The following is a 26,182-nucleotide window of genomic DNA, read 5'->3' on the forward strand; positions in this document are numbered from 1 at the left end:
GCTTCATTCAGTGCCTGTGCTGCTCATCTCTCCTTCCCTTAGTGTCTCAGGGGCTTTTGGGTCTTCCAAGATTACAAAGTTGTTGGTGTTTCTCAGGGAGATCTGAATCTTCTGTATGTCCAGTCTTCTTAGGCTTGAATTCCATGATCATGAGTGAGCATTTCTTCCTGGAGTTTTGCATTTTTGGGCAATTGGGAAATGTGCTGAGGAGTGTAACAAGGCTTCAGTCAGTTTGCATGAAGAGGCAGGCACAACTCTGCAAGAAACTTTTTAGAGTCCTGTGTGGTGGGTGTATGTGTGTGGACAGTCACTCAAGTTATATGAGGGGAAATCTCAGCTGTGAAGAGGCTGTGGCAGGCCCAAGGGCCAGGAAGGGCCCAGTGTGCAGCACGTGCACTGTGTACCCAATAACCATGAGACACTGCAACTCCTGAGTGGACAGTAGGAACAGAATCCCTTCTGTCAGGGCCATCTTCCAGTGCTGCTTTCCAAGTCTTGGTGAGAGCTCAGGAGATTTTAAAACAGCTGTTAGAAAGGATGTGAGCTTTCTACTTAAAAACTTTTGCTTTGTACTATTGTTCAGCCACAGCCATGGGAAAGTTTTTTCAGGTTTGGTGAAATGTTAGCTACTCCAGCAGCCCTTAGAGATGGTGATGGCCAGCCCAGAGTGCTGAGAAACCCTGGCATTCATTTTCTGAGTCAGGATGTATTTGCACTCTTAATTAGGTACATTCCAGCCAGTGCCAGTTTCCTGGAAGCTCCAGTAAATCTGATGGTTACTCAGACAAACACTGTAAGTGTAGCAGCCAAGGTGAGGAAATGAAATGCTCTGTGGCCAAAGTGCTGATAGTGCCAGAGAATGGCACCTCCTTGATTACAGGGATTGATTGCAAGGCTGAATCGGGCTAAGAACTCCCTGATCAAAAAATAATTGAGGCCACTCATTCACAGGGGGCAGTTTTTCAACGTGGCTGTAAAAGCAGAAGTTCTCCAGATCAGTTTCTCAGAAAGCATTTCAAACATGTAATTATACAGAGAGAATGTATTTAAAAATGGAGTTCTAGCTGTAAAATGCTGCCCAGTACTGTTGTTAATGCAAATTATCAGCTGTGCATTTCAATGTCCAAGCTTAAGCCAAGCTGCAGAAGGCACTCATTGCAGTCCTGAAGGTACAATGTCCCACTGGAGAGCAGCTCCACAGTGGCAGGTGTGCTGTCCTGCTGAGCTGCAGTAAAGTCCCTCTGGAGCATCAGGAGGCTGCTCCCCATAAGATGCTTTTCATTGCTCACTTGCAAGGACTGCTTAATGCAGTGGTAGCTGTCGATTTGAAATAGATAGATAGTTGATTCAGGGAGTATCCACATTTCTCCCTCATTTTTTGACTCTAGCCATCCCATTTTTACTGTGTCTTAGAGATTTTGTGGGCTTAATCTTGCACAGGAGCATTTGTACATTATCTGGGTAACACTTTAATCAGAATATTGATGTTGCAGAAATAGATTAGATTAGATTAGATTAGATAGTACAATTAATGCTAGTTCTGCTCTGTGAAATATGTAGAAAAGTCAAAGGAAACAGGTTGATGGTTTTTGAGACAATACATATTAAATGCTGCAGAATGTTAAGATTAATGGTAGAACTTTTAAAAGAAGCTTCTGTATGAAGTCTTTTTTAGTTGAAAAATATGAGACAACTGGATTGAAGTAACAGCTAGCAATATCCCATTAGAGTATAAACTTGATGGAAAGAAATTACTTCAGAAGAATAATAACTACTGGTAGCTGAAGCACTATCAGTCATCCTAACAATTATACCAAGAACAGTGGAAGCAAAGTCACCAAGTCAAAAGTTTCACAGAATACTTTATTCTTTTTGGAGGGTAAACAAGTGAGAAAGCTGTACAGGTTTTGCAGAGACAAAAAAGAGGGCAGAAGGTTCATACACTATGCAAAATGCTTTTTCTATTCTTAGAGTCATGGAAGCAGTGTTTAGGAACCCATGTTCCCTAGTTTTGTCATGGAGAATGTGTATTTAAATTGCTGTTCTTAACACAAAAGAATTCATTAAAAATCCTTTCAGCTGAATGGGTATTCTGTGCTGTTTCTCTCAGGATTCTGGCATGGAGACCATAGGTTCCCTCAAGAATTTATGGTGTTATGCTTTTTGAGTTTGTTTTGCACATTGTTCCTTGATTTCCCTGCACCATCCTCCAGCCCCTTCTGAAAACTGAAGCAAAGCATTTGTTCTTCTTTTCTGTCTTACCTAGATATTCTATTTCAATTAGATCCTCCCTGCATCTTCAATCAATTCTTCATATTCCTGTTTCTTTAGCTACCAGTCTTTTGCTGTGTGCTGTAATTTCCTTTGGAAAGTCAAACTCAGTTCAGTTACACATTCAGGAGTCTGCATAAATGCTTCTTCTTATGTTTAGGCTTTCTCAGAATACCCTTGGGATGGGTTCCCTTTTTAATTTTGTTGGTTGCAAATCTGGTGTGGTTTTTTTCTTCTGTTTTAAAGAGATGTAAGAATTCATCCTTAACAGAGTGTGTGAGTTCTTCAGTACAGTTGATTTCTCTCAGTAAGAGACATCACAACAGAATTCATTATCTTACAGGCAGCAGTGTTACAGAAATTTTTAAAACATGGAACTTCTAGGACAGGAAGAAGGTAGCAAGTGGTGCAAACCTTTCAGTTAATGAGTGTCTAGTTTAAATTCTACCATGGCTTTTACTAAGGACAGAATTATCCTGCACATGCAGGGTTTTCTGCCTGTTTTTATTCTGGTAGTTCAAGTGAGTTAGATCCTGTGCAGGCAGTAGCAGGCATGAATTGAAGCTCTGTTTAAAAGCTGAAGAAAACAAAGCAAAACAGGGAAATACATGAGAAAGCAGGTATTTACTGCAGTTTTGTTGTTTGTTTTACTAAGAGGGCCTTGAGACCTCATGGAACAGACAGATGAGGAACAATTCATACAGCCTTGCTAAACTTCATTGTTGTTGGTCTGAAATACAGGAGTGATGCTAATCCAGTACAAACTCACATTGAGAAGTTTGATAAAAATATTTTTCTTCATGTTTTTTATCCTACACCAACTGCACAAGAGGCAGAACCTCTGCAGCAGTAGGTAGCCACTGGGTCCTGCACCTCTCAGCACTTTCTGGTCGTTTCTGACCTAAGGAGGTCAGGACCTTTCCTTCCTTGCTCCTTGTCAGCTTCAGTCCTGTCACCCAAAGATTGCTACCTCTGGATGCAGTGTGACTGCAAAAAAATGTATTCATGTGATGTCTTAAAAAAGAGTGCAGAAGTAGTACTGGTGTCTGATAAGGATAGTGAGACACCTCTTCCTTTTTCAGGTTTTTATCCTGAGTCACATAAAAGGAGAGTGTTAGTTTGTGCTGTAGAACCCATATCAGAGGTGAGTTAAAAGTGTTTAGTGCCACAATCAACTTGCATACCTGCAAGTAAAAGCTTCTGACAGCTGCTCGTCCCTGCCATATTACTTGGCTTTTAGCATCTCAGGTCACCATCACCAGCCTTGAAGTGCCATTATGGGAAAACTTAAAGCACCATCCCACAGGGGTTACCTTTCATATCTTAATTCACCTGCATACATATTTTCTAAAAATGTCTGTGTTCTTCACAGTATACCTGGGAAGCCTTCTCATAATGTACAAATACTTGGTATAAATTAGATCAGTATTAGCATCATAGAGTCAGTCATTATTATTATGACTCTGCCTTGCAGATATCTTGTCAAAATGCTCTGTACTGAACAGTTTTGGGACACACTCAGCATACATTTCAATGTAACATGCTGACATTTTAAAAAATGCTAATATCCACTTAGTACCAGGGGAATTTGTCTTCCCATATAAATAAAGCAAATCCCTCTTTTCTGGCAAACAGCTATACATATCAATTTGCTTCTATTTCATATTTATGCACCATGTGCAAACTCTCAAAGGTCTCAGTTTCATTAGTTTAGGGCCTTTAGTCTCTTCAGCAGATCAGATGATTTCTGGTTCTCAGTGTGATAGTGTTGATGACTTGGTTGCTTTACAGAGCAAAAGGCTGCTCAGTAGTGTGTCTGTAAATAATACCAACTTCTTGTTTTATCCTTGACAGTTGCATCCATTTGTCTTTACACGTGGGCAGGATGCTACCCTAAGAAATGGCTTTAGTTTGGAGTTGCCTCTATTGCCATAGCAAACACCTGATCTTAAAAGCTGAGGTGTTCCCACAAGGGGCAAAAAATGTGTTAGTAGAAATACATATAGTTTATTGATTTTAAAAACAGATAGTGTATTCACATCTCAGGTAGAGGGGGGAGAGACAGAAGAGGAAAAAAGGCACATGTTTACGCTCCCCATCTGGGACACAGGAGTGGAAGCCAGAGCACAGATAAAATATTATTTCACTCAAGGATGGGTGACACCCCCTCCTCCCCCTTCTGCAGGTCCCCTTTGCTAAAACATTGAAGTAGAGTCCATCCACAGGGTAGTTGGGAAATGGTGGATTTTTTTTTTTTTTTTTAATAAAAGACCAGAAAAATTGCCTGCTTTTGTGTTCTTCTGCATTTCTGCACTTTGAGATTAACAGCTTTTAACTTTTTGGTTCTTTGTACATCATTCTGACTGCTGCCCCACTCCCAGGCTCCAGATATTTCCTCAGACTTTACAGGGGGATGGCTGATTTTAAATTATGGGTTCTTTTAACATACAAAATGACCAGTGACTAGAAGCAGTGCCCCCTTTATCCTCCTATGTACAGTTCTGAAATGGTCCTGCCGTGTCCATGTGTTCTGTTACTTCAGTGCAGAGAATCATGCAGTGCAGAGGGATGCCAGAAGCAGCTGCCCCTCCTCTGAGGAGCAGGATGTAGAGCTGCTGTGCTGTTTATGTATGTGCTGCAGGAGCAGCTCTCTGATTGCAGCTGTAATAAGCCTGTGAGAAAGCACTCAGTGTTGTCTGGCCAGTCTTGTGTACAGCTCTGATGGGGAAGATGCTTTCCTCTGCCAAGCTGCAGCTCCCATGCAGCACCCTGGTGACTCCAGAGAGCAAATGGAAGTGTGTCTTCAGAGCAGTACGAGGAGCTCACCACTGGGATGGCATAATGTTCAACCTGCAATTTCTGTATGTTAACACCTGTTTGTTTTTCCCCCATTTGCTTTGAATTCTTTTAATTCTTTTAATTGAATTCTACTTGTCTGTTTTACGTTTTTATCAAATTATTATGGCTAAAGGAGCCTTCTTTTTAAGGCAGCAATACTGCAGTATCTTCCTTTTCCCTGTCACACACTTCACTTGTCTCACCCTGTTTTCCATGAGGGTAAGGAGAAGTGTGCACAGAGGCTCTCAGAGGGAAGGGCCCTCAGGAGATCAGCTGGTCCAACCTGAAAGTGGAGTCTTATCCAGGGCCCTCCTCCAGACACCTCTGACTTCTCTGTTTGCTTTTTAATGTTATCTGCTAAAACAGTAATGGGGAATTGATGGGTCAAAGCTATAGTGTGGGTTAAACTTCTTATAAAAGGAAGCTGCTTGCTACACTGCACGCTGCTGCTAGTCTATAAAACTTCTGTTATTCTTGGCTGTGTTTATGCCTCATTGTTTACATTCAGCACAGGAATGTATGACCCCTCTTTTTCAGGTAAAAATGTAGTTTTCTTTAGCCTGCCTTAGGTTTCCAGTTTAAGTGTCAGCTAATGGAAAGGATGTTATGCTGTGTTTTGTTTAAGGAAAAAAAAAAGAAAAGGAAACGCTTCATGGGTAGATACAGACAAAAATAACAAATGATTTCAGAAATGCTGATACAGAGATGGTGGTGGTGGTGGTGTCAGCTGCATACTGCATCCATTGTAAGATCCATGTGTAATTATCCATCCTGGCAATTCTGGGTTCTCTTCTGCCCAAACTACACAGCCATGGGCATGGTGCAGGGCTGTGGAGTAAGAGCTCCTCAGCAGCAAATTGCTACATGGCTTTCCATGGAAATCTAGTGCTGGGATTACAGGTCACACACAGGAGTCAATATGCTTATGCACAGCATAAACAGTTTTGACTTACATACTACTTTAAATGTCAGTTCTTCCCAGTGTAGGGATTAAATTACATTGTAAGTGTCACACATGATTATGCTTTTAATTGTTCACAAAATTACCCTTCTCTTTCAGAAAGACAGAACCTTCCAGAATTATTTGATAGCTCTGGTTTAGTGGCTCATTGGAAACTTAAGCACATAACAGTATTTTTTCTGCAACATTAAAATCTTTGCTGAGGGTTTTTTTTTTTTCTTAGAGCAGGAAAAAGTGATGTGTATTCCTTCCTTGCCATTTGGTGCTTACTGTCTAATATAAATTATATTAGAGAAATGGAATGAATATTATGCTGTTAAAAGGGAAGGACTGAATTACTGGAACTAAAACTGGGCAGCACAGTAAAATGTAACAAATCATAGATACTCTATTAAAATATGCCTCCTGCCACATGGCTCAGTGGAGTGTGAGCAGGGCAAGCCTGGGAATGGAGACTGCAGCACTGAGGGCTCAGGCTGGAGCTGTGATGCTGCAGTCAGCCCTGTCAGTGCTGCTGCAGTTCTGCCTCAGAGATCTGTGCTCTATTTCCTCCAGCACTGATCACAGTGATCTGTAAGGTCCAGGGCTTTGGTGGAATTTCTCACTTGCCATTTTCATTGCAGAACCTTTTGTCTGCTAGGATGGATCTTTTTAGTGTGGCACAGAAAAGCAGTGAGGTGCATCACAAATGTGTTCAGAATGTCACTGGACTTCAGAAAGTAACGATAATGATAAGAGTTAGATTGTGGTCTGAGTGATCTGGTGTGAGATTGTGATCTGAGTTCTGCTGGCACAGGAGTAGGGGAGCAGTGCTGGGTCTGTGTCACTCTCTGCTTTGACTATTGTGTCACAGTGTCAGGTCTGCCCTCTTGTTGTGCATGTCCTTGCTGATAAAGTAGGGTGACAGTGGAAAGGGTTTGGGATTAATTGGTTCTTTATTGCTTCCCTGAGTTATTTTGGTTTCTGTTTTTAGAATTCCTTAGTATTCCATGGGTGCATTTGAGTTCAGGTTCTGCTTTTGATGACGGCTTCCTCCCTTTTGGTTTGGGTTTTTTTAAATTAACGTTGCTTGCCAACTTGAATCACACCAGGTTGTTTCCTTGAAAGTGTGCTCAGGGTTGGAATGCAGTTGGTGAAGGGAGGTGGACATAAGGAGACATGTTGATAACAGGGAAACTGACTCACAGAAGAAAAAACCTTGGAAAAAATTCTTTGGAGAATTGGAAAAAGAAAATACCCTCCACTGAGCCTGACAAGGAAGATGGTATTTGTGGCTTCTTTTTACCTGAAAAAATCCTGTATAGGTTGACAAAACTGATGCTATCGAATTTCCTGAGAAACCCTGGGACTTACAGTCTGCTCTTAAAATAGAGACAAAGGAGTCCCTTCTCTATATTATCAACAAAATCAGTATATACGAGTACTGAAGGGAAGTGTCTTGCAGCAGAGGAGTGCTGTGCAAGCTCTAGCACAAGGATTGGGTTGAAGTTGCTGTTTTACTGCACCATTCCTCCAGTGTAGCCTAGCAAACAGCAACAGAACCTCCAAGGTAATTGCTATACCAAGTATTTCAATTATTAGGAAATTGGAGCAATAGTATTAATTTAAAATTAGTTCCTTGCTCTGAGCGCCTTGTGATCCATGAAGTAGTCTGCATAGAATTATGGAAAATAGAAGAAAACCTGATTATTTAGCAAGTTGAACACAATTCTTTTGGAAAGTAGAAGCCTTCCTTTTTGCTGAACATGGTCCAGCGTGAAATAGCACATGAGAATGATCATATGGGCCAGTGTGATTAGCCTTTGAAATCTCCTGGAATCTGCTGCAGTGTTAAATCCACCCACAGAAGGAGTCACAATTCCATGTGAGGATAAGGCAGAGCATGTCCACGTGAGGGATAGAGAGCTGGGGAGCCTCTGGAGTGAGGCTGTGGCAGCCTGGGGATGCTCACAGGGACAGCTGTGTGTCCCTGAGAATGGCTTTGTCACCAGCCTGCCCCAGCCAGCCCCTGCAGCCAGAGCAGCAATCCCATCCCTTCTGCAGTGTGCTGGTCTTCCTCCAGCTCATGGCCAGCACACGGGGATGTCCCCATTACTGTATGGACACAGGCCCAGGGGAGTGTCCCCATTATTGTATGGACACAGGCACAGGGGAGTGTCCCCATTATTGTATGGACACAGCTCACAGGAGAGTGTCCCCATTATTGTATGGACACAGCTCACAGGAGAGTGTCCCCATTATTGTATGGACACAGGCACAGGGAAGTGTCCCCATTATTGTATGGACACAGGCACAGGGAAGTGTCCCCATTATTGTATGGACACAGGCATAGGGGGGGTGTCCCCATTGTTGCAGGGACACTGGCACACAGTGGGGTGTCCCCATTATTGCTGTCCCCATTGTTGCAGGGACACTGGCACGGGGGAGTGTCCCCATTATTGCTGTCCCCATTGTTGCAGGGACACAGCTCCCTGGCTGGCTGTTCTGCAGGGCAGGCACAGGCATGGCCACAGGAATGGTGTCAGAGCCTTCTGGGGCTGGCATCCATAGTTCTGCCCATGGATATTGCATCACTCACACTTGTGCTGCCTTTTGCCTGCCTCATGATCAGTGTGTGCTCTGTGCAGAGAGGAGATCACATCAGCTGTGTCAGCTGTGTGTTTGTTGCTGTGTTCTCAGAGTGGGGATTGGACCCTCCTGCCCTGGTGAGAAGCCAGTCTGACACCCCCCTGGGCAGGGCACACCATGGCTGGGAGCTTGGCTGGCCCCACAGGGGCCATGTCAGACACACTCTGAAATGCTTGTGGGTTTGGGAGAGCTGCATTCCAAATGCAGAAAGAAACAAGCATGGCACTGAATTAACATTCAGCTAATGAACAGACAGGAGTAATTGCTGCTGCTTTAGTGAGGGGATGCTGAGCACAGCAACCAAAGGTAAAGCCATCACAGTACCTGTTCTGTGCTTGAAGTGGTGCGAGGTCACACCGGTGCCCTGGACACGTGGGAGTGTGCAGCTCAGTCTGGCTGCTCAGAGGGCAGCCAGTAAAACATCTGCTTGTCACCTTGGGAAGCGGAGCCTGAAGCAGAACTTACCCAGATTTTAAGCACAGCAACACCAGTGGAAATTGTGAATTAATTTACCAATGCTGGGGTTTGCAGTTAATCACTTACTGCTGAAATGGAGCCGAGCCCCAAGAGAGATGAAGCCTGAAATTGTGTCTGCCTAAACTTAGGCTTTTCTTTCCACTTGGTGGTTCCATTCCATTAATGCAGCCTTAAACCTTGCACCTTCCAGTTTCCTCCATCTCAGACTGGGCTGCTTGATTTGCTCGTGCAGTTTATAGGGAATTCACAGGTCAGAAAGCAGGTGACTCATCCTGCTTGTCCTTTAACTGCAGAAAGGGAGTTATTTTTCCTGAATGAAAAGATCATCCTATCTGATAGTGTTGCTGCTGTATTGTTGGTCTTGTTCCCATGTTTGGGTTATTAAATAGCATATTAAATTGCACCATGCATTTGTAGAAGGTACTGAATTTATAACTCACAGGACTGTTTTCTTCCTCTAAAATTACCACATTTCTCACCTGGTAGAGTAAAGCTGAGATGAAATTTTAGGTTGTGTTTAGTTCATCAGTAAAAAGCTGCTTTTTCTCCTGGCATTTCTCTTCCAGAAAGCTCAGCAGCAAGTATTGCCTGCAGCCTGTCTCTTTAGAGATGGAATGGTTCAGTCCTGCTCAGCCTGTGGGGCTGCCAGATAGCTCAGGGCTTTGGCAGCTTCTCTCTGGCAGAGTTTGGGTTTAGGCTGTGATACATTTCCTCTCCTTTTTGTTTATTCTTGGGTATGTTGATGAGCTCTGAGATTTATCCACTGCCTGGGGAAGAAAAAAGGTTTATGCAGTATTAATTCCCAAAAAATACCATCCTCCAATACAAAGAGAAGGTAGGAGGATCAATTGAAATTCCTGTCAGGGACCATTCAGCAGCCCACACAAATAGCTTTCCACAAAGATGGAGCATAGTATTCTTTGAGGACTCATGGTGCTGATCACAGGCATAGCTGAGCATTGGCCTGCCTCTCACAGTGCTGTTTCTTTGTATCATCTTCATTTCTTTTCCTTCCCCTTCTGTTTTCATTTCTTTTCTATTTCCTCTCTTCTTGCCTTAGTTTGTCCTGTGTTGTTTATATGCAGATTCTTTTCTCCTGCCTCATACTGAGGTAGCGTAGGAAAACTGGTCTCCCCACAGGGTGTCAGTCTCTTTGGAAAAGGGTAACTAATACATAAATTCTGATCTGACCTGAGATAAGTGCAGCAATCAGATACGTACTCTAAAGATACTGAACTAACTCTATCAATTCTCTCTCCTGTGCAGGTCAGGATTAACTTCAAATAATTGCCAGTGTTCCTTTGTCTGACCTGTTCTTGGAAACACCCTCAGCTGGCAGCTGGAGGGTGCCTTCAAGCAGTCAGTCCCACTCCATTCCCTTTAGAAGGCTCTTCCTTAAATCCCCTCCACACACCCCTCATGGCACCTTAAAAAATTAAAAAATTTCCATCAAGGATGGGTGGTCTCCTGCTTGTTTCCTGCACACTTAAAGCTTGGCTTTATTTTGGTACTTTTCCCCACCGTGCTGATGCTTGTTGGATCTGTTCTCCAGCTGTGTCCTTCCTTTGGGAGGTGCAGTGCCCAGCACTTGATCCAGTACTTGCACTGGAGGCTCAGCTCTCAGTGGAAGGGAGGGCATATTTCATAAGGTTTGCTGTCTTTGTGCCTTCAGGTACTTGCAGCAGTCTGCTGGCCTTTGTTTGCAGGATGTGATGCTGCTGCATCCCCTTTAGCCTGTGCTCCCCTGTAATTCCTGGTGCTTTTCTAGCAAGTATTTATCATGTGTGTTTTTCTATTTCCATAAAAAAGTACCCACGTTCTGTTCTGTTGTTGTAAGAAAGACTTTTCAGAATCTATTGCCATGGGATAAAAATATTTCTATCTGTGCCAGTTACTGATTAAATTTAGGCAGCTTATGGTTAATTTGTGTTTAGATTTATTAGTTCTTGCTGTTCACTTACTGTTCACTTGCTGTTCACTTACTGTTCAAGTCAGATAATACTGGAGATGTCTGAAAGACTGATTTCAGCCTATGCAATGATACAAGATTTTACTGAGTTGTCATTATTCAGCTTTGTAGGTCCCATAGTTTAAAAAAAAGAGTAGTGGGGGTTTGTGTCCCAAAGTGAGCAGTGAGAACCTCCAAAATTCCCTAGTTGTTTAAGCAAGTGCACTCTGGTTTATTGCAGCTACAATAATCAGAGCATTAGAAATTGTGACCTATGAGAATAACACCAACTGTGTTTGTGCTAAGTAGCCCAGGGAACAGAGAGCCAAAGGGGAGAGAAGGGAAGATGGGATAGCTGTTCTCACTGATGTAAAATGTTGTTGCACAAGACTGGGGAAAATCTGTGTAACATACTCAAAATGCATACAAAGAGAATAAACTCTGAATACAAGGGGAAGAGTCAGTTTGGACATGAAGAACACCAAATTTCATACATAGGATTTTGGATAATTTTCATATATATTAGAGACTCTGGTGCTTGACTTTGTGCCAGTTTTATTTATCTCTGTCAGTCTGTTAGCAGATGACAGAGTTGTGTTGAGTCTCTCCTGTTTCACTGGGCAGAAGAGGCTGTCAAAGCTGCATACTGTGAGAAAATGTACAAGGTACTGATCTGAATAACTTTCTCATGTGATGACTTGGAGGGGAATATTCTGTACTGCCTTTCACAGAACTTGGTCATGAAACCTTCCCAGATGAAAGAATTCATTTCATGTACAAATAGGAATTTTAGCATCTACAAAATTCTAAGAAAATTGTATAATAAGTAATTTTTTTCAGAAGCTGAACTAGTGTTCTTTGAGGGGCAGTTGTGGGGGCTGTGTGTATTTAATTTCACTTTTTTTTGGAGAGCCTGTGTGGAAATGAAGGCTCTCAGCCTCCCTAAGCAGAGTGAAATTAGTGATTTGGGACATGGAGGCTGGTTTGCACAGCGATGGCCTTGATGGGTTCCTTAGTTCCACGTCAGCTGGCACTGGTGATTCACTTGAACATTATTGGTGACTGAATGGCTGAGGGTGGGTGGATGTGTGTTAAATGCAGGAATGAAAGTGATGGACACAGGATTCATGGCTAGGGTGGTTTTATTTCCATTGTCTGAGTGTCTGGGAGGAATAGCTGCTAAGACAGAAATTTGTGCTTAACAATTGTCAAGTCCTGGGTGGGAGTGTGTGGGAGGGATGACAGCAGTGGTAGCTGTACTTGAGAAGCAGGCTGTGCATTACAGTGTGCATTTTTCAGTGAGCCATGAGTTTGTGATGGACAGCCCTACTCTTTGTACCTTTTCTAAAGATCTGTTTTGCTTGCAGCTCAGATATACAGAGAGTCGGTGGAGACTGAAGAGACTTGAGCAGATGTTGAGGTTGTAATTAATAATTTCATATACTCCAGTTTGAGAAATGCACTTACCATTGGCAGCCTTTTGCTGAGGAATATATTAATCTATCCAAGTGAATTTTTTTAGTATGATCATTTGGCATAATTCATGTAACAGATTGATTTGACATGTTAGAAATCTTTGCTGAGGGGGCTACCATTGCTCAGGCTTTATTCATCTGATAAACCTACATTTCTTGTAGAATTCTGAACTGTTTCTTTTTGTCTCTTGTTTCTTGTCCTTTCTGAGCCCTGAAATGTTTTTAACACATTCAAACTGAGAAATTTTCTGCACCTTTTTTACCTTTAATATATTGATGTATTCCAAAAGCAGTTTATTTCTGCATTTCATCTACCTGGAAACAATGGTTTTGTTTTGGCATTGGGATATACTCTCCTCCACAAAAAATGGAGGCTTGTGGAGAGGAAGGGGAGATTCTGCAGGAAGGCAGACTCTGCCATGTGGTTTAAAGTATGATTTCAGCTGGGGAGCTTCTCAGGACACTCAGGCCATGGCACTGCGGGCACTGATGGGAGTGAGCAGCCTGTGCCTGCTCACACTGTTCCTCTGGCCCTTACTGAAAATGGAAACCACTGTGAATTTTCACAGAGCAAAACTTAGAGCAGCTCTCTGCTGCCTTTGGGGTTAGCCAGGCCAGCAGTAAAGATGCTTTAGTTTATCTTTAACACACACAGCTGAGAGAAGAAAACAAGGTCTAATCTCTTCTCCTTTTCACATGTTGAGGTGATGTTTGGAAATCTGTTTCAATCATGTATAAGGCCATATATAGTTTGCTTTATGAAGATTACTAGTGGAAGAACAATGGCTTAATTAGTTTTTCATGATCCATTTTTAACAACCTAACAAATATTTCCACTAGAAGTGAAATGTCTTAATTAGCTACCCACTAGATGGAGCAAATGTATGTCAACCCAGCAGAGGAAACAGGGATTATGTTTTAGATTGCTGAAGAACAAATCACTTGTATTAAAACCTACTGTTCTATTCTTGTTAATTATTAGTTTTCTGAGTTTAAAATGGAAGCTTCTAAGCCATATGGTGATTTTCCCTACTTAATAAACATAAGCAAAGCTGTGCTTTGCATGAAGCCATGTATCAGTTGTCATGGTTCTTGTGGAATCAAGGCAGGGGCTTGGGTTACAGCAGAGTTCTGTGATTGTAATACCTATGTTTGATTGTATTTTGTTCTTAGGGATTTGAAATTCTTTTTTAAAAGTTATACTCCAAAAAGTGCTTCCTTGTAATAAAATAACAAAGTAAAGCTTCCAGGCTCCTAAATGGGTACTCAGGTAACCTGGTGAAGGATTTGCACCCCTGCAATCTTAGCTGATTTCTTGTCATGCTGTTGGTTTTATAAAACTGTTGCCTTGTTTGTAAATCCTACCCTGCTCTCTTTCGACCTTTTTTGGCTGCAGTACCATTACTGGATGGGATTTTCAGGCTGCTGTCAAGTTTCCCCCAACTTTTTAAAGATGCATTCAGAACTTTTGCACATCGTAACTAGGTCAGTATTTCCAGCAGTAAATCCCTTGAGTTGCTGCAGGCATGACGTGTGAGTGGCATCCATACAAAGCACTGTTGTGAAAGGAAAGAGGGAGCAATGAAAGCAGGGCCAACATCCATGTTCCCAGCACAAAAAATGTACCTTGGGATAGAAAACAGGTGCTGAAACTCCCAGGGCCAAGTTCCAAGTAAAAGGATTTTCAGAGGGCAGCACTCAGAGTTTTCACTTGAGGCTTTTGAGTGCCACTGCTCAGCTCAGCTGTTCCCATCTCCTGGCTGGTGGCTGGCAGGCTGTTCCCTCATTGCCCAGTGAGACCTGGAAGCACAGCACTGTCACATGGAGGCAGGACATTGATCTGCCTTGCTGTCTCTAATGGTGATGTGCTTTAACTTCTCTGGTCTTCATCTGGAGCAGAGTGGTGTAAGAGGAGTTGTGAAATGAGCAGCCAAAACCGCCAAGCATCCAATAACAACAAGGCAACTTTTACCCCATGCTGTGGGTTCACAGCATTTCTTAGTTTTAAAACCTCTATTCTTTATCCTATAACATCTTTTATTATTGAAATATGTTTAATCTTTCAGTGACAAAGGCCACCACTTATAATTAAATTCTTTGTTCTTCACCAAAGTTTGTATTTTCACTGATCTTAATGGTAATTGCAACTTTAATATCTAAAGAAGTATTTTTCAGAATTTTCTCTGTTAGTAACAAGAAATCTTTAGTACCTACATTCGAAAATGAAAATGCGTATGGACTGTGGCAGGATAATGATTTTCCCATTGTTTGATGACAAATTCCTTGCCAGGGCTTGGTGACAATACTGCTATGAAAGACAGAATTCTGCTCTCTGGCTTAATTAATCATTTGTTGTTTTTCTGTTAACAATATCCCCAGTCATGTGGTATGCTAAAGATACCATTTTAAGGGAACTGCCAAGAAGAGATTTCAAGAATAGACATGTGATTGTCTTTAACAGAGGGGATGGTATTTACCATAGTATTGAGATGTCACAATATTGACAGATTAAGAACATAGTATTTTAATTTGACTTTCATGATGCGGCGTTTATTGTTCTCAACACTCAACTGCTTTTAGCAAAAACATGATAAGTACTTTAAATGACTAGATAGCAACAATTATGTGAGGCTCTTACTCAGCTAGTCAGAAAAGATAAACAATGCTTGCAGTGTCTTCTCTTTCTATTGCATCAAAACTCTTGCTCTGGCAGAATTAAGTGTGAGATAATGGTGATGTTGTGACTAATAGACAGAAATATCACTCAGTAGGTAAATATTTGCAGAGTGTGGTATTTCTGCATTTGTGACACACGTACTGTGGTTTGTTACACTGAGTGACGTGCAGCCTGACAGGATGAAATGTTCAAAATGTCCACAGTAGAATAGATAATCTCTGTAAAGCCATTGTGTGCTCACTGGGGGACATAATAGACAACTCTGATCCTCCTGGAGTGCACACAGGCATTGCTGCTGTGCTGCAGGATTTACATGGCACAAATAACTGCCTTTGCAGGAGAGAAATAGAGACATCACTCATCAGCTTAGCTCCTGTTCAGGTGTTAGTCTGCTCTGCATTTTAGTATTGATCTGTGAAAAAAGAATGACTGATGGGGCTGTGGAAACCAAGATAAAGTGTAAGAGCATATGATGGCAGTGTGAAGGTCAGCAATTAATTGGATGTTAGATAAGAGGAGATATCTTCCTTTCACACCATGATGCCTGTTTGTCCATTTACATTGTGTATCTTGAGATTTTGGACCTGGCTCTGCATTATGTTCTAGCAGCTGAGACCCTTTATTGGCAGGATTGATGGTTCCATGGGTTGTATGTGACCTTTACAAGCAAATGATAGAGATAAAGATCTTTGGATAATCACTTTGGAGTAGGGTTTGCATAAAGAACTTGGTGTTGGAGAAGATGCTGTGAAACTTAGCCAAATAAATTGTTCTACAATGCTTGGACTAAAAACCAGATAAACCAAAAAGCCCATTTGCAACCAGTTTAGAAAAACTGGCAGAGATCTAAAGAGTAAGGCCAGACCTTGGTTTTATTAATTATTCTCTTTAAAATCCTTGTAGAAAAGCAAATTAAAAGGTTTGTCATCAGCAAGTGGTTTTGGTTTCATAGATGAAAAGGTAATTTATATCCCAAATCACCTGGGTGCAATAGTAATGACTTGCTGTTGTGGCTTGCAAGTTGAGTACCAGCAAGGTGTCAAATCCATCAGCATTAGACTTTGCTGCAAATACAGCTTTGAGTCCTCAGCCTGAGTCTTCAGCAGCAAAGCCACTGAGAATGCAGATTTATTACAATCATTGGAATGTGAAAAGGAGTGCATGCTGCTTGTGTAGCTTGTCAGGCACAGTAATGGAATTACAGCCTAGAATGGATGTGGAGGAACACACCTGAATGGGTTTTTGTCAGGATCAGCAGAGGCTGTTCCCAAAGGCCAGGGATCTGCTGCAGCCCTGAGCTGGGGCTGGGCAGGTGTCCTGTGTACCCTACTGCCAGCTGCTCCATCCCCCTGTTTGGAGTGCAGGCTGCTCAGGCTTCATCTTGGAATCAGTTCTCCCCTCCTCCAGCACCTCTGCAGGACACTGTTCAAGGGTTCTGCTCCTGTGGCCGCTGGAAACTGATTTTTTTCTATTCCAATTTATTTCTAAACTCCGTTTACCACTGTGTTACACGGTTCTGTAGGTTGTTACTGACTGGAGTCTCATCCTTCATTTTACCCCTCAGCATTCTTCCTTACATTTGCTGGAAATCCCACACTTTTTGTCTCACAGTGAATTTGCCATCTATGCCTTGTATTCGTTGTGTCACTGACTGCAGTACTCAAATCTCTCCCTCTTCTGTCACTTGCAGTTGATAAGATGCCTGTTAGGAGTCTTAAACACCTCTTTCAGCTTCCCTCCATGCTTCTCACTGCAGTCCTCCTGCTGTGCAGTTCTCCCTGTGCACAGTTTCTGTTTATTGATGCTAGCACACTGGTTTGTGTTGCAGGCCCTCCTGGTCATAGCAGTTTAACCATGCAGTTGTCAAACATTTCTTTTCAGTAGCCATGTGTTGGAACATGGAATACTCACGTGAGCAGATACTGGCGTGTCTCAGGGATTTAATAAATAGTGGATAAGTTTGTTTTGTTTTTCTGAATTCTGTGGTACCAACAATTCAGAAGGTGGCAGGTCTGGGCTTTGGTTTCTGACAGCATTTAGCCCACGAGGGGCTTGGGTGAGCAGCACTTGGAGCCTGAGTCAGTGTTCTGGAGAGGGAATCCCTGTGCCAGTGCAGCTGGGAGGAGAGCTCTGCTCTGCATTGGCTCTTTGTAGAGTGCCAGATCAGATGAATACAATGGGGATTTTACCTTTGGAAAGCTTACCTGAGACTGCCATTGAGAGGTGTCTTCTCCTGCTGTCCTTTTGCTGATGTTTCCATCTTGAGGCTGGTAATACTTACATAGCCTGACTTCACAGTGAAGCAGTATCAGTGGAATTCTACAAAATTCTCTTGATGGCCCTAAAATAACCATTCTGTAAATATGTACAGTTTGTTGTGGGGTAATAATGGTATAATGCTCTTAAACACATTACCTAAAATTCACCTGTGTATAATGTGACTATCTTAAAGTTACTAACTATTCTGCCCTGTCCCAACATTCTGAATCCCTTGTTTTATAGAAGAAAGAAACCCAATATTGGAAGTGTGGGATTCTGAAGTACCTGTTCACCCAGGAAGAAATGGTGCTCTGCTGCCATGAATTCAGCTTGATCATCATTGGGGGAAAAATTTCCAAACTAATTTTATCAAAACCCAAGAATTGCAGTGTGGTTTTTAAAATTGTATTAATGACCCAAGTACAGTTTAACTTTAAAAGGAAAATTATTTATTTTTCCTGTAAATTTTATCAAGGTTCTTACCTGCCTGAGGGAGTCAGTGTAATCCTGAGGAGCTGAATTTACTCTGTTTTAATATCCTTTATGTTATTCCTCTAAAAAGTGTCCTTAAATGTTTCAGTTAGGGACTTTGTGATGGTTTTTAATGGCAGGGATATCCACCACCACCAAAATCTTTTTGCTTTCATACTGCGGCTTTTTCCAACAACTTTTGTATGGGAACAGCCTTTGGATACTGTGGAATTCTTACTAGATGTAATTCCAGTGTTAAAACTGAGTGCTAGTCTTTGTCTGAAAAGATGATGTTCCTTTCCCCCACTTGGGCAGTGGAGTGTTAGGCTTATCTTTGTCCCAAAAATTGATTGCCTGTTTTCTTGAGGAAGTTCAGGTGTATTTATCACCCCCAGTGTTCTATTTCTGCCAGCTTGTGCACCAACACTGAGTTATTTCTTGCCATGTTATCTCATGGAAATGATGATTTTCTTCAGTGAGTGAAATTGTCTGTGTGCTGCTGAAGCAGTGGAGGGCTGTTGAAGCCTTGTTTCAAGGCTGCTCTTGGTTTATGTACCACCCTCTGACCACAGAGGTTCTGTCCCAGAGGACACAAATGCATGCAGCTGGATTAATTCAGGTTATTGCAGGGCCATTACTGTGCTAAGGACCCAGAAAGAAATTACAGAGCCCTGCAGTGTCCTCTCAACAGGTTTCTTTGTGTATGCCTCAAGAGTAAAAACATGAAGGTGAGAATATACAGCAATTCTGGATTTAAAACATTATCCTTGATTGAAAATTCGGTAAAAGTAATGGCTGGGATTCTTTCTGCCTGTCTTCTACTGAGATTATGTGGTAGTCCTGGCTTGTCATGCTTCTCTCGGAATGTCAGGCTTTTGGAGGACTCAGAACATCAGCACTGCCCTCTAATTGGAACTCGAGATGTCAAGGTGGCGGTAGATCTGTTACAAGCTTTGTAGAGCTTGGTTCTGTGTATTTTTGCTTCTTAAAAATAAGAATTTACTTGATAAAGGAAAATTTCTTGAGTGCCCTACTGCATTGGTAGAACCAGTATTATTTAAGTGGTTCATAATCCCAAAAACCTTGTATGCTTCATTGTGCAGTGTTTGCTGGTAGAAGAATCTCTTTTTTAATGCTTTATTTAGTGTCCTTTGTAAAGTCATGTTCATTGTGGGTTTTTTTGCTAAATTATTTGTGATAAAATTCAGAACTGCTGCATGAAACCTTTTTTTCTTAATAATATTTTGGTAAAAGGGAAGAAGTAAATAAATCTGAAGACTGGCTGACTGGTGTTGGCCAGAGCTGGTCTTAGACCCAATGTGATGTGTCTGAATGAGCACCCAGGTTCCCCAGGGGCTCACACAGTGACCTTTTGCTCTCCACACAGGGTACCCCATTTCTCCCCACACACAGTAACCTTTGCTGCCCACACACAGTGACCCTTTTCTCCCCACCCAGTGACCCTTTTCTCCCCACACAGAGTACCCCATTTCTCCCCACACAGTGACCCTTTTCTCCCCACCCAGAATAACCCTTTTCTTCCCACCCAGTGACCTTTGCTCCCCCCAGTGACCCTGTTCTCCCCACAGTGACCCTGTTCTCCCCACAGTCACCCTATTCTCCCCACAGTGACCCTGTTCTCCCCACAGTGACCCTGTTCTCCCCACAGTCACCCTATTCTCCCCCCAGTGACCCTGTTCTCCCCCCAGTGACCCTGTTCTCCCCACAGTCACCCTGTGCTCCCCCCAGTGACCCTGTTCTCCCCACAGTGACCCTGTTCTCCCCCCAGTGACCCTGTTCTCCCCCCAGTGACCCTGTTCTCCCCACAGTCACCCTGTGCTCCCCCCAGTGACCCTGTTCTCCCCACAGTGACCCTGTTCTCCCCACAGTGACCCTATTCTCCCCACAGTGACCCTGTTCTCCCCACAGTCACCCTGTTCTCCCCCCAGTGACCCTGTTCTCCCCCCAGTGACCCTGTTCTCCCCACAGTCACCCTGTGCTCCCCCCAGTGACCCTGTTCTCCCCCCAGTGACCCTATTCTCCCCACAGTGACCCTGTTCTCCCCCCAGTGACCCTGTTCTCCCCCCAGTGACCCTGTGCTCCCCCCAGTGACCCTGTGCTCCCCCCAGTGACCCTGTGCTCCCCCCAGTGACCCTGTGCTCCCCCCAGTGACCCTGTGCTCCCCACAGTGACCCTGTTCTCCCCCCAGTGACCCTGTGCTCCCCCCAGTGACCCTGTGCTCCCCCCAGTGACCCTGTTCTCCCCCCAGTGACCCTATTCTCCCCACAGTGACCCTGTTCTCCCCACAGTGACCCTGTTCTCCCCACAGTGACCCTGTGCTCCCCACAGTGACCCTGTGCTCCCCACAGTGACCTCTCTCCCTCCGCAGACGCCCGAGGAGCTGCAGGAGCTGTCTGACCTGGAGGACGAGGCGGACGCGCGCAGCCGGGCCAGCGCGCAGAGCGAGGGCAGGACTGACCGGGTACGTGTGTCCGGGGCTGCGGGCGCTGCGGGCGGGGCGCTGCTCTGCCTCTCTGCTGCACACCCTCCTCATGCTCCAGTGCTCTGCCTGGCCAAACACAAGCAGTAGATACTTATGTCACAGTGTAATAAGAAAAGATCCACTAAAGCTTTCAAAGATCACATTTCCGTGCATGGTCTTCCACTTCTCAGCTAAAGCAGAGTACTTCTTTAAAAAGGAGTTGCTTTGAAAAGAAAACCATAAATAACGCATGCTTGGGAGACAGGGAGCACATTCTTCCTGTACAAAGCAAGAAAGGTAGATGCTGAAGTCGGTGTCAGTGATCAGAGGCACAGGTTGGTGGGTGGGGAGAGTCTCTGGGACTTGCTTCTCCTTGTGAGGTGCAAGGAGTTTTACACACAGACTGTGGTTAATGCAGCTACCCCCCAGTACTTTATAGGATAGACATTTCTATTTTTTTTCCATTTCTTCCTAAAGTAATACAGTTACTGTGAATGTTTCTTTTTGTGACACCTAGAGAGAGGTCATGGCTTAAAGCCTGAGTCTGTAGTTTAGAAACAATTTTCCTAGATTTCAGATCCTGTTATCGAGGCCATAAATGGCACATTACCCCCCAAAAGCAATAGAAAATTATAGCTTTGACTAAATTATATAGAAATGCACTTAGCCTTAAGTACCATATTGACAGACACCTGCACACATGCTTTTTTTAAAAAAATAGGTCTTAACAAATCTGTTTGCTGCAGCAGCAAACAAGAGCAGTGATTTAAAGCCTCTTTGTTTGGAGTGCTATTTGATATTGATATTTGAAGATTTATACCCAGAAGCTGTTTAGCAGTATGAGGAGTCTGTAGGGAAGATAGATGTTGAGGTTTAGGCAGTGTGTGGTTCTGTGTGGTGCAGCAGCTTTGTGTCCTGGTGGGAGGCTGTTGTGTGCCTGTCCCAGAGGTGCTTTGGCAGGATTGCAAACAGCCCTTTTTCCTCCTGGAGTTCTTTCTCTTGGGCATTTCAGCTGTGCTAATTCAGTTTTGTTTATACATACCTGGCTCCATGTTCATTCTGCATTGGAGCACTCTTGGTTCCTCTTGCTTTGTCCAGAGTGTTGTAATTTCTTCCATGTCACATCTCGCTGCTCCAGTGGGGAGCTGGTGCCTTTTTTCTTTCTGTTTTTATCACAACATATAAAACCAGATGTGATGTGTGTATGCCACTTGTAACAAAGTCTACATCTTAACTAGCAAATCCTGTTTCCCTTATGTATGAAAAAGGTCATGTATTATTAATCACACCTTCAGACTCTATCTCCATAAAGGAAGAGAGTAGAGGTTAGTGGTGAGATAGTAGGACTAAGATTTGACCTCCTATTTATCTTCCTGACTCATCTTGAATGTGTTACTGCATTGATCTTTTCCCTCAGATATTTCCTGTTTCTGAGATGAATATGATAGTGCCTGTGGCACCATCCCACACTGTGGGATTCAGGGCAGCTGAGGCAGCGTGCTGTGAGATCTCTGTTTAAACTGGATCCAAACACCCATGGTAATTTGTAGGGTGATTTTACATCCCTGAATAGGGTCCTTGGGATCAAACCCTTAGCTGTAGAAGCAGGTGCTGCTGCTGGATCCAGGAGTACAGCAGTTTTTCCCAGCTGGAGGTGAGCTCTTCTCTGGAGGTTGTGTGTGATGTGTGCAGTCAGCTCTGGAGGCTGATTAAAGCCATCCTGAGCAGAGTGACTCCACTGAGGGAGGTGGTGCCTTGTTACTGTGGCATTCTGTGTTGGAGAGAGGGGCCACTGGGATTTTGCCCAGGTCATTTACAACTTAGAAGACGCTGTTAATGATCAGGAAAAATTACTTTAAGTGTTTGATGTTACTAAATTAGTGATGAGAACAGCTTAGCTTCATTTCAGAGTTGCTGCTGCAGGTTAAGGTGATCATCCTGAGGAAGAGGCAAAATGTTTTACCTCACAAGTTAATCCACTTAGGGTGGCAAGAGCAAAACTCCTTCAGGCAGCCACACACCCACTCTTTTTTTTCCTCAGGGTTCTGCAGACAGTTTTGAAAATGCATGGACAAAAATGTCTGAGATTAGGTTAATTTTTTATGCAATTTTATTGCACCCTGTGTTTGTGCAACAATTGTGGGCTGATAAAAAGTTGATTCAGTGTGTTTTGTAAATGAGGAAATCCAGGCAAAGTTATTTCATTATTTTATTTATATTGCATTTTAAATATAGCAGTCGATTATATGGCTCTAAAATCTAGTAAAGTCTAAGAAGAGAGCCTGGTTAAAGTAGCAAAGACCAAGAAGAACTGTTGATACTTGCATAAAAAATAGTTAGAAGGAGAGTTAGGTCTGCCATCAGATTAATTAGCATTTTTTATTCAAGTAGCAAATACTGTACATTTAAGTTCTACACTAAATGAAATGCTGATGTGGGTTAATAGGAAGCATGTGCTATTTTGTTAATAAGAAAGCCAATTTTGGAAATTTTTTTAGTTTGATTTTCATCAAAGCCCTACACAAGCATGAAATACTTGTAAGGATTCAAGCATAATGAAAATAATTACTGTAATTTTGAATAGGTTCTATAAATAGTAATTCTGACATTTGATACATAGCAGAAGATTCCCTGTCAGGAGTCGTGATCTATTAAAAGCACTTGATTTTCTTGCCAATTTTTAACCCAATTTCCATGAAGCGAAGAGATTAAATTACTGAAATACTCAAGGTTGTAGCAGAATATTGTGTACTTGTACAAAGTAGACTGGGAAGGACCTCAAGAACTTGGCTAGTCCAGCCATTTGGCCCAGGGTAGAATAAATGCCCTTCTTCTGTACACACACATCCAAGGAACAATTGCATTGCTCTCTCTGCTTAGCTCATCACTGGAAGGTGATTGTCCTTGCACCTCATATGTTGCAATTAACATGTTAGTACTCATCTGCAGTGGGCACAGAGAATGTGAGGCTCCTTTCTGTATTTATTTCTCTTTTATGTACTTGTGCATCCTTTTCCCAAGGCCTGTCTCTTTTGGAGACTCCAGGTTGAATAATTTCAGTGACCTTGATTTACTCTTCAAGGTAGCATTTCCTTTTAGAGTCTCTCCTCTGGGTGCTCTGCAGCTGGCCAATGAGTTCTTGAATTTTGTGTCCAGACTATTTATATTGCAGAATGTGTGAAGCCACCTGTGATCTCAACGGCACAAGTGTGAGGTTTGCACAATTTCCTTCTGTGTGCAGAGTTCAGAAGGAGCTTTGTGTGGGGTTTGCCTTTCTGCCAAGAGCACAACCTTTTATCAGCCACAGATGTGCACCCACACTGCCCATGGCTGGGTCTGTGTCAGGTCTGTGTGTGCTGGTGGATTTTCTTAGGGGTAAAGCCTGTCCTTGTCTGAAGTGCAGCACACCCCATGATGTTTCCAAGCTCACTGTGGGATGTAAATACACTCTTATACTGTGGGTGTGCAGTGTGTACTCCTGGTTCTGTGAAACACTGACTAGTGCCAACATCAGGGCAGCTCCCTTCACAGCTCTTCCTGATGGATCCCTTGGCTTGCTGTGAGCTCTAGGTAAGTGCTCTGCCAGCAGCTTTCTAACCAGTATTGCATCCACCCCCTGGGGATTTCATCTGGACCTCATTTCTCCAGGTTATTTGTAAGGATGAAGTGAGAACCAGTGGCAAAGCTCTGGAGAAGCCCAGACTTTGGCATGGTGCTTTTTTATCTATAGGTCTATGGCCCCAGGACAAAGAGAAATTACATTTAATGTGCCATAGTTGCATCATCTAAGCCAACCTTCTTAGTGAAGGCTGATGCAAAAATTGCATTAAACACTTAGTTTACTGTCTCCCAATAGTTTTACCTCTTTACCTGGTTTATCCAACTATATTGCATCTAAAAATACAGCAGAACTGTCATGGCAGAACAAATGAGGCACTCTCTGAACTTATTTAAGGAATGCTGCACTTGAGCAGGCTTGCTGCAATTCTTGGAACAGGGAGAAGGCAGCTGATGACAGCAGGTAGGGAAGTATCAAAAGAAACACAGCTTCTTCTGCCCGTTGTCAGCATCACACACCCACAGTTCATCTCTGGGGATGTGGATTCACTCAGCTGTGAATGCTGAGTATCCAACATCACCTGTCACCTCTTCATCCAGGCTCACAAAGTCACTGCCTCAGCAGGAAGAGTAGTAGTAAAAGGTAGTGGACACCTCTTACTCATTGTAACAGGATCCCTTTTGTCTGTGTGAATTCACTGATGAACACACTGGCACTCAAGCAGGATCAGACTCAGGGAATGATTTGGCTTGGAAGGGACCTCAGAGATCATCGAGTTCCATGGCAGGGGTGCCACTCACCATTTCAGGTTGCTCAGGGCTCAGCTCACATGTGTGTTTTATGACAGTGGCCTGCAAAGTTTGTTCAATAAAACAGAGGTAAAGCTCATGATTGGAGCTGTTGTGAAAGAGCATGGTTAGAGTACAGTGCTGTACTTGGAGTGATTTGCAGGGGTCCTGCTGTTTTTCACTAAGGCTCAGCTGACTGCAGCAGGAGGGCAGGAGCAGAGCAGAGGGCTCTGGTGGAATGGAAGCCTCAGCTCTCAAGGGAAAGTAGGGACACAAATCCGTGCTTCTGGTATCTCTGCCATTATCTTATAACTGCACTGTGTGAGGAGCAGGTTATTTTGTGTTCTTGCTCTGAGAAGTTTTTCATGTGCTCATTTGGGACACTGGAATTTCTTTCCTTGTAACCTACAAAATTGCAGAAAAACAGTATTTTCCACTTTTCTTCTCTGTAGTTACCTGACATGTTGCAGCCTACAAAGCTGGAAGTGTTAAATCATTTTCAAGGGAGATTCTTTGATTTTGCTTGAATGTATTGTGCTGCTTTCTGTTGCCTTTCTTTCCTCCCTGGTCCCTGTAAGTGGTAAGAATGGTGCTGGTGTGGATCTGGCCAATCATTTGTTAGGGATCAGGACAGAAAAAATGTATGTCAGTGTGAGATTTTAAGAGCATAATCAAAGTTTATGTGAAATAAACATAATCCTTGGAGAGCAGCTAGAGACAAAGTTAGGCAAAAAGCCAGTTCTTAGGGTTGGAATGTCATTGGCCAGCAGTGTACCAGGGAGAGAAGAGTCAAAGTTTTCACCACTTAGTTACCCCCCTGTGTCCTTACATGGCATTAAAGGTTCATTTCTGTGGTGGAGAACTGACTGAAGCATGGGAAGGTGATGGAGGGAAACTCCAGTCTCACAGGTCAGTCAGGTTGTAAATGGGACAGCTCAAATAACACTGACTCCAGTTTTGGAGACTCCAGCTACCAGGGACTTCAGAAAAGTTAAGCCTTCAGAAAAGTTAAGTCAGGGACATTTAAGAAAAAAATCTATGCTTTTTTTTTTTTTTTAGTAGAAGGAAGGAAATATCACAGATGTAACTTCTTCTCTCACCTAGTAGTAACTCTTTTATCTGCTACTGCAATAATAACATTTTGTCTTAGAAGTAGTAAAAAAATCATTTTCTTCTGGTGGACTAAATAAACCTGCATTCATGTAATAGTCATTCAAGTTAGATCTTTATTTTACAATTACTGTTGTGTTGCCTATTTCAATACAAAGTTAAATCTGTGCTTAAAGGCTCTGTATAGAATTGCTTTATTTTGTTGGACATGGTTTTAAAGCAGTATGAGGAAAGGAGA

The 26,182-nt window shown here is 42.9% G+C and overlaps 1 protein-coding gene across 3 annotated transcripts in view; it reads left to right on the forward strand.

Moving 5' to 3' along the window:
- The window catches only part of CTNNA3 (catenin alpha 3), a 382,123-nt gene that overhangs the window by 307,759 nt on the left and 48,182 nt on the right, over positions 1 to 26,182 (forward strand). For all 3 annotated transcript variants that reach the window (XM_056494515.1, XM_056494512.1, XM_056494513.1), the window contains exon 14: positions 20,395 to 20,487. In XM_056494515.1, the coding sequence (XP_056350490.1) occupies positions 20,395 to 20,487 (93 nt within the window). The remainder of the gene's footprint in view (positions 1 to 20,394; positions 20,488 to 26,182) is intronic.

The sequence above is a fragment of the Oenanthe melanoleuca genome, chromosome 6 (assembly GCF_029582105.1).
Source record: "Oenanthe melanoleuca isolate GR-GAL-2019-014 chromosome 6, OMel1.0, whole genome shotgun sequence".
NCBI classification, from domain to species: Eukaryota; Metazoa; Chordata; class Aves; order Passeriformes; family Muscicapidae; genus Oenanthe; species Oenanthe melanoleuca.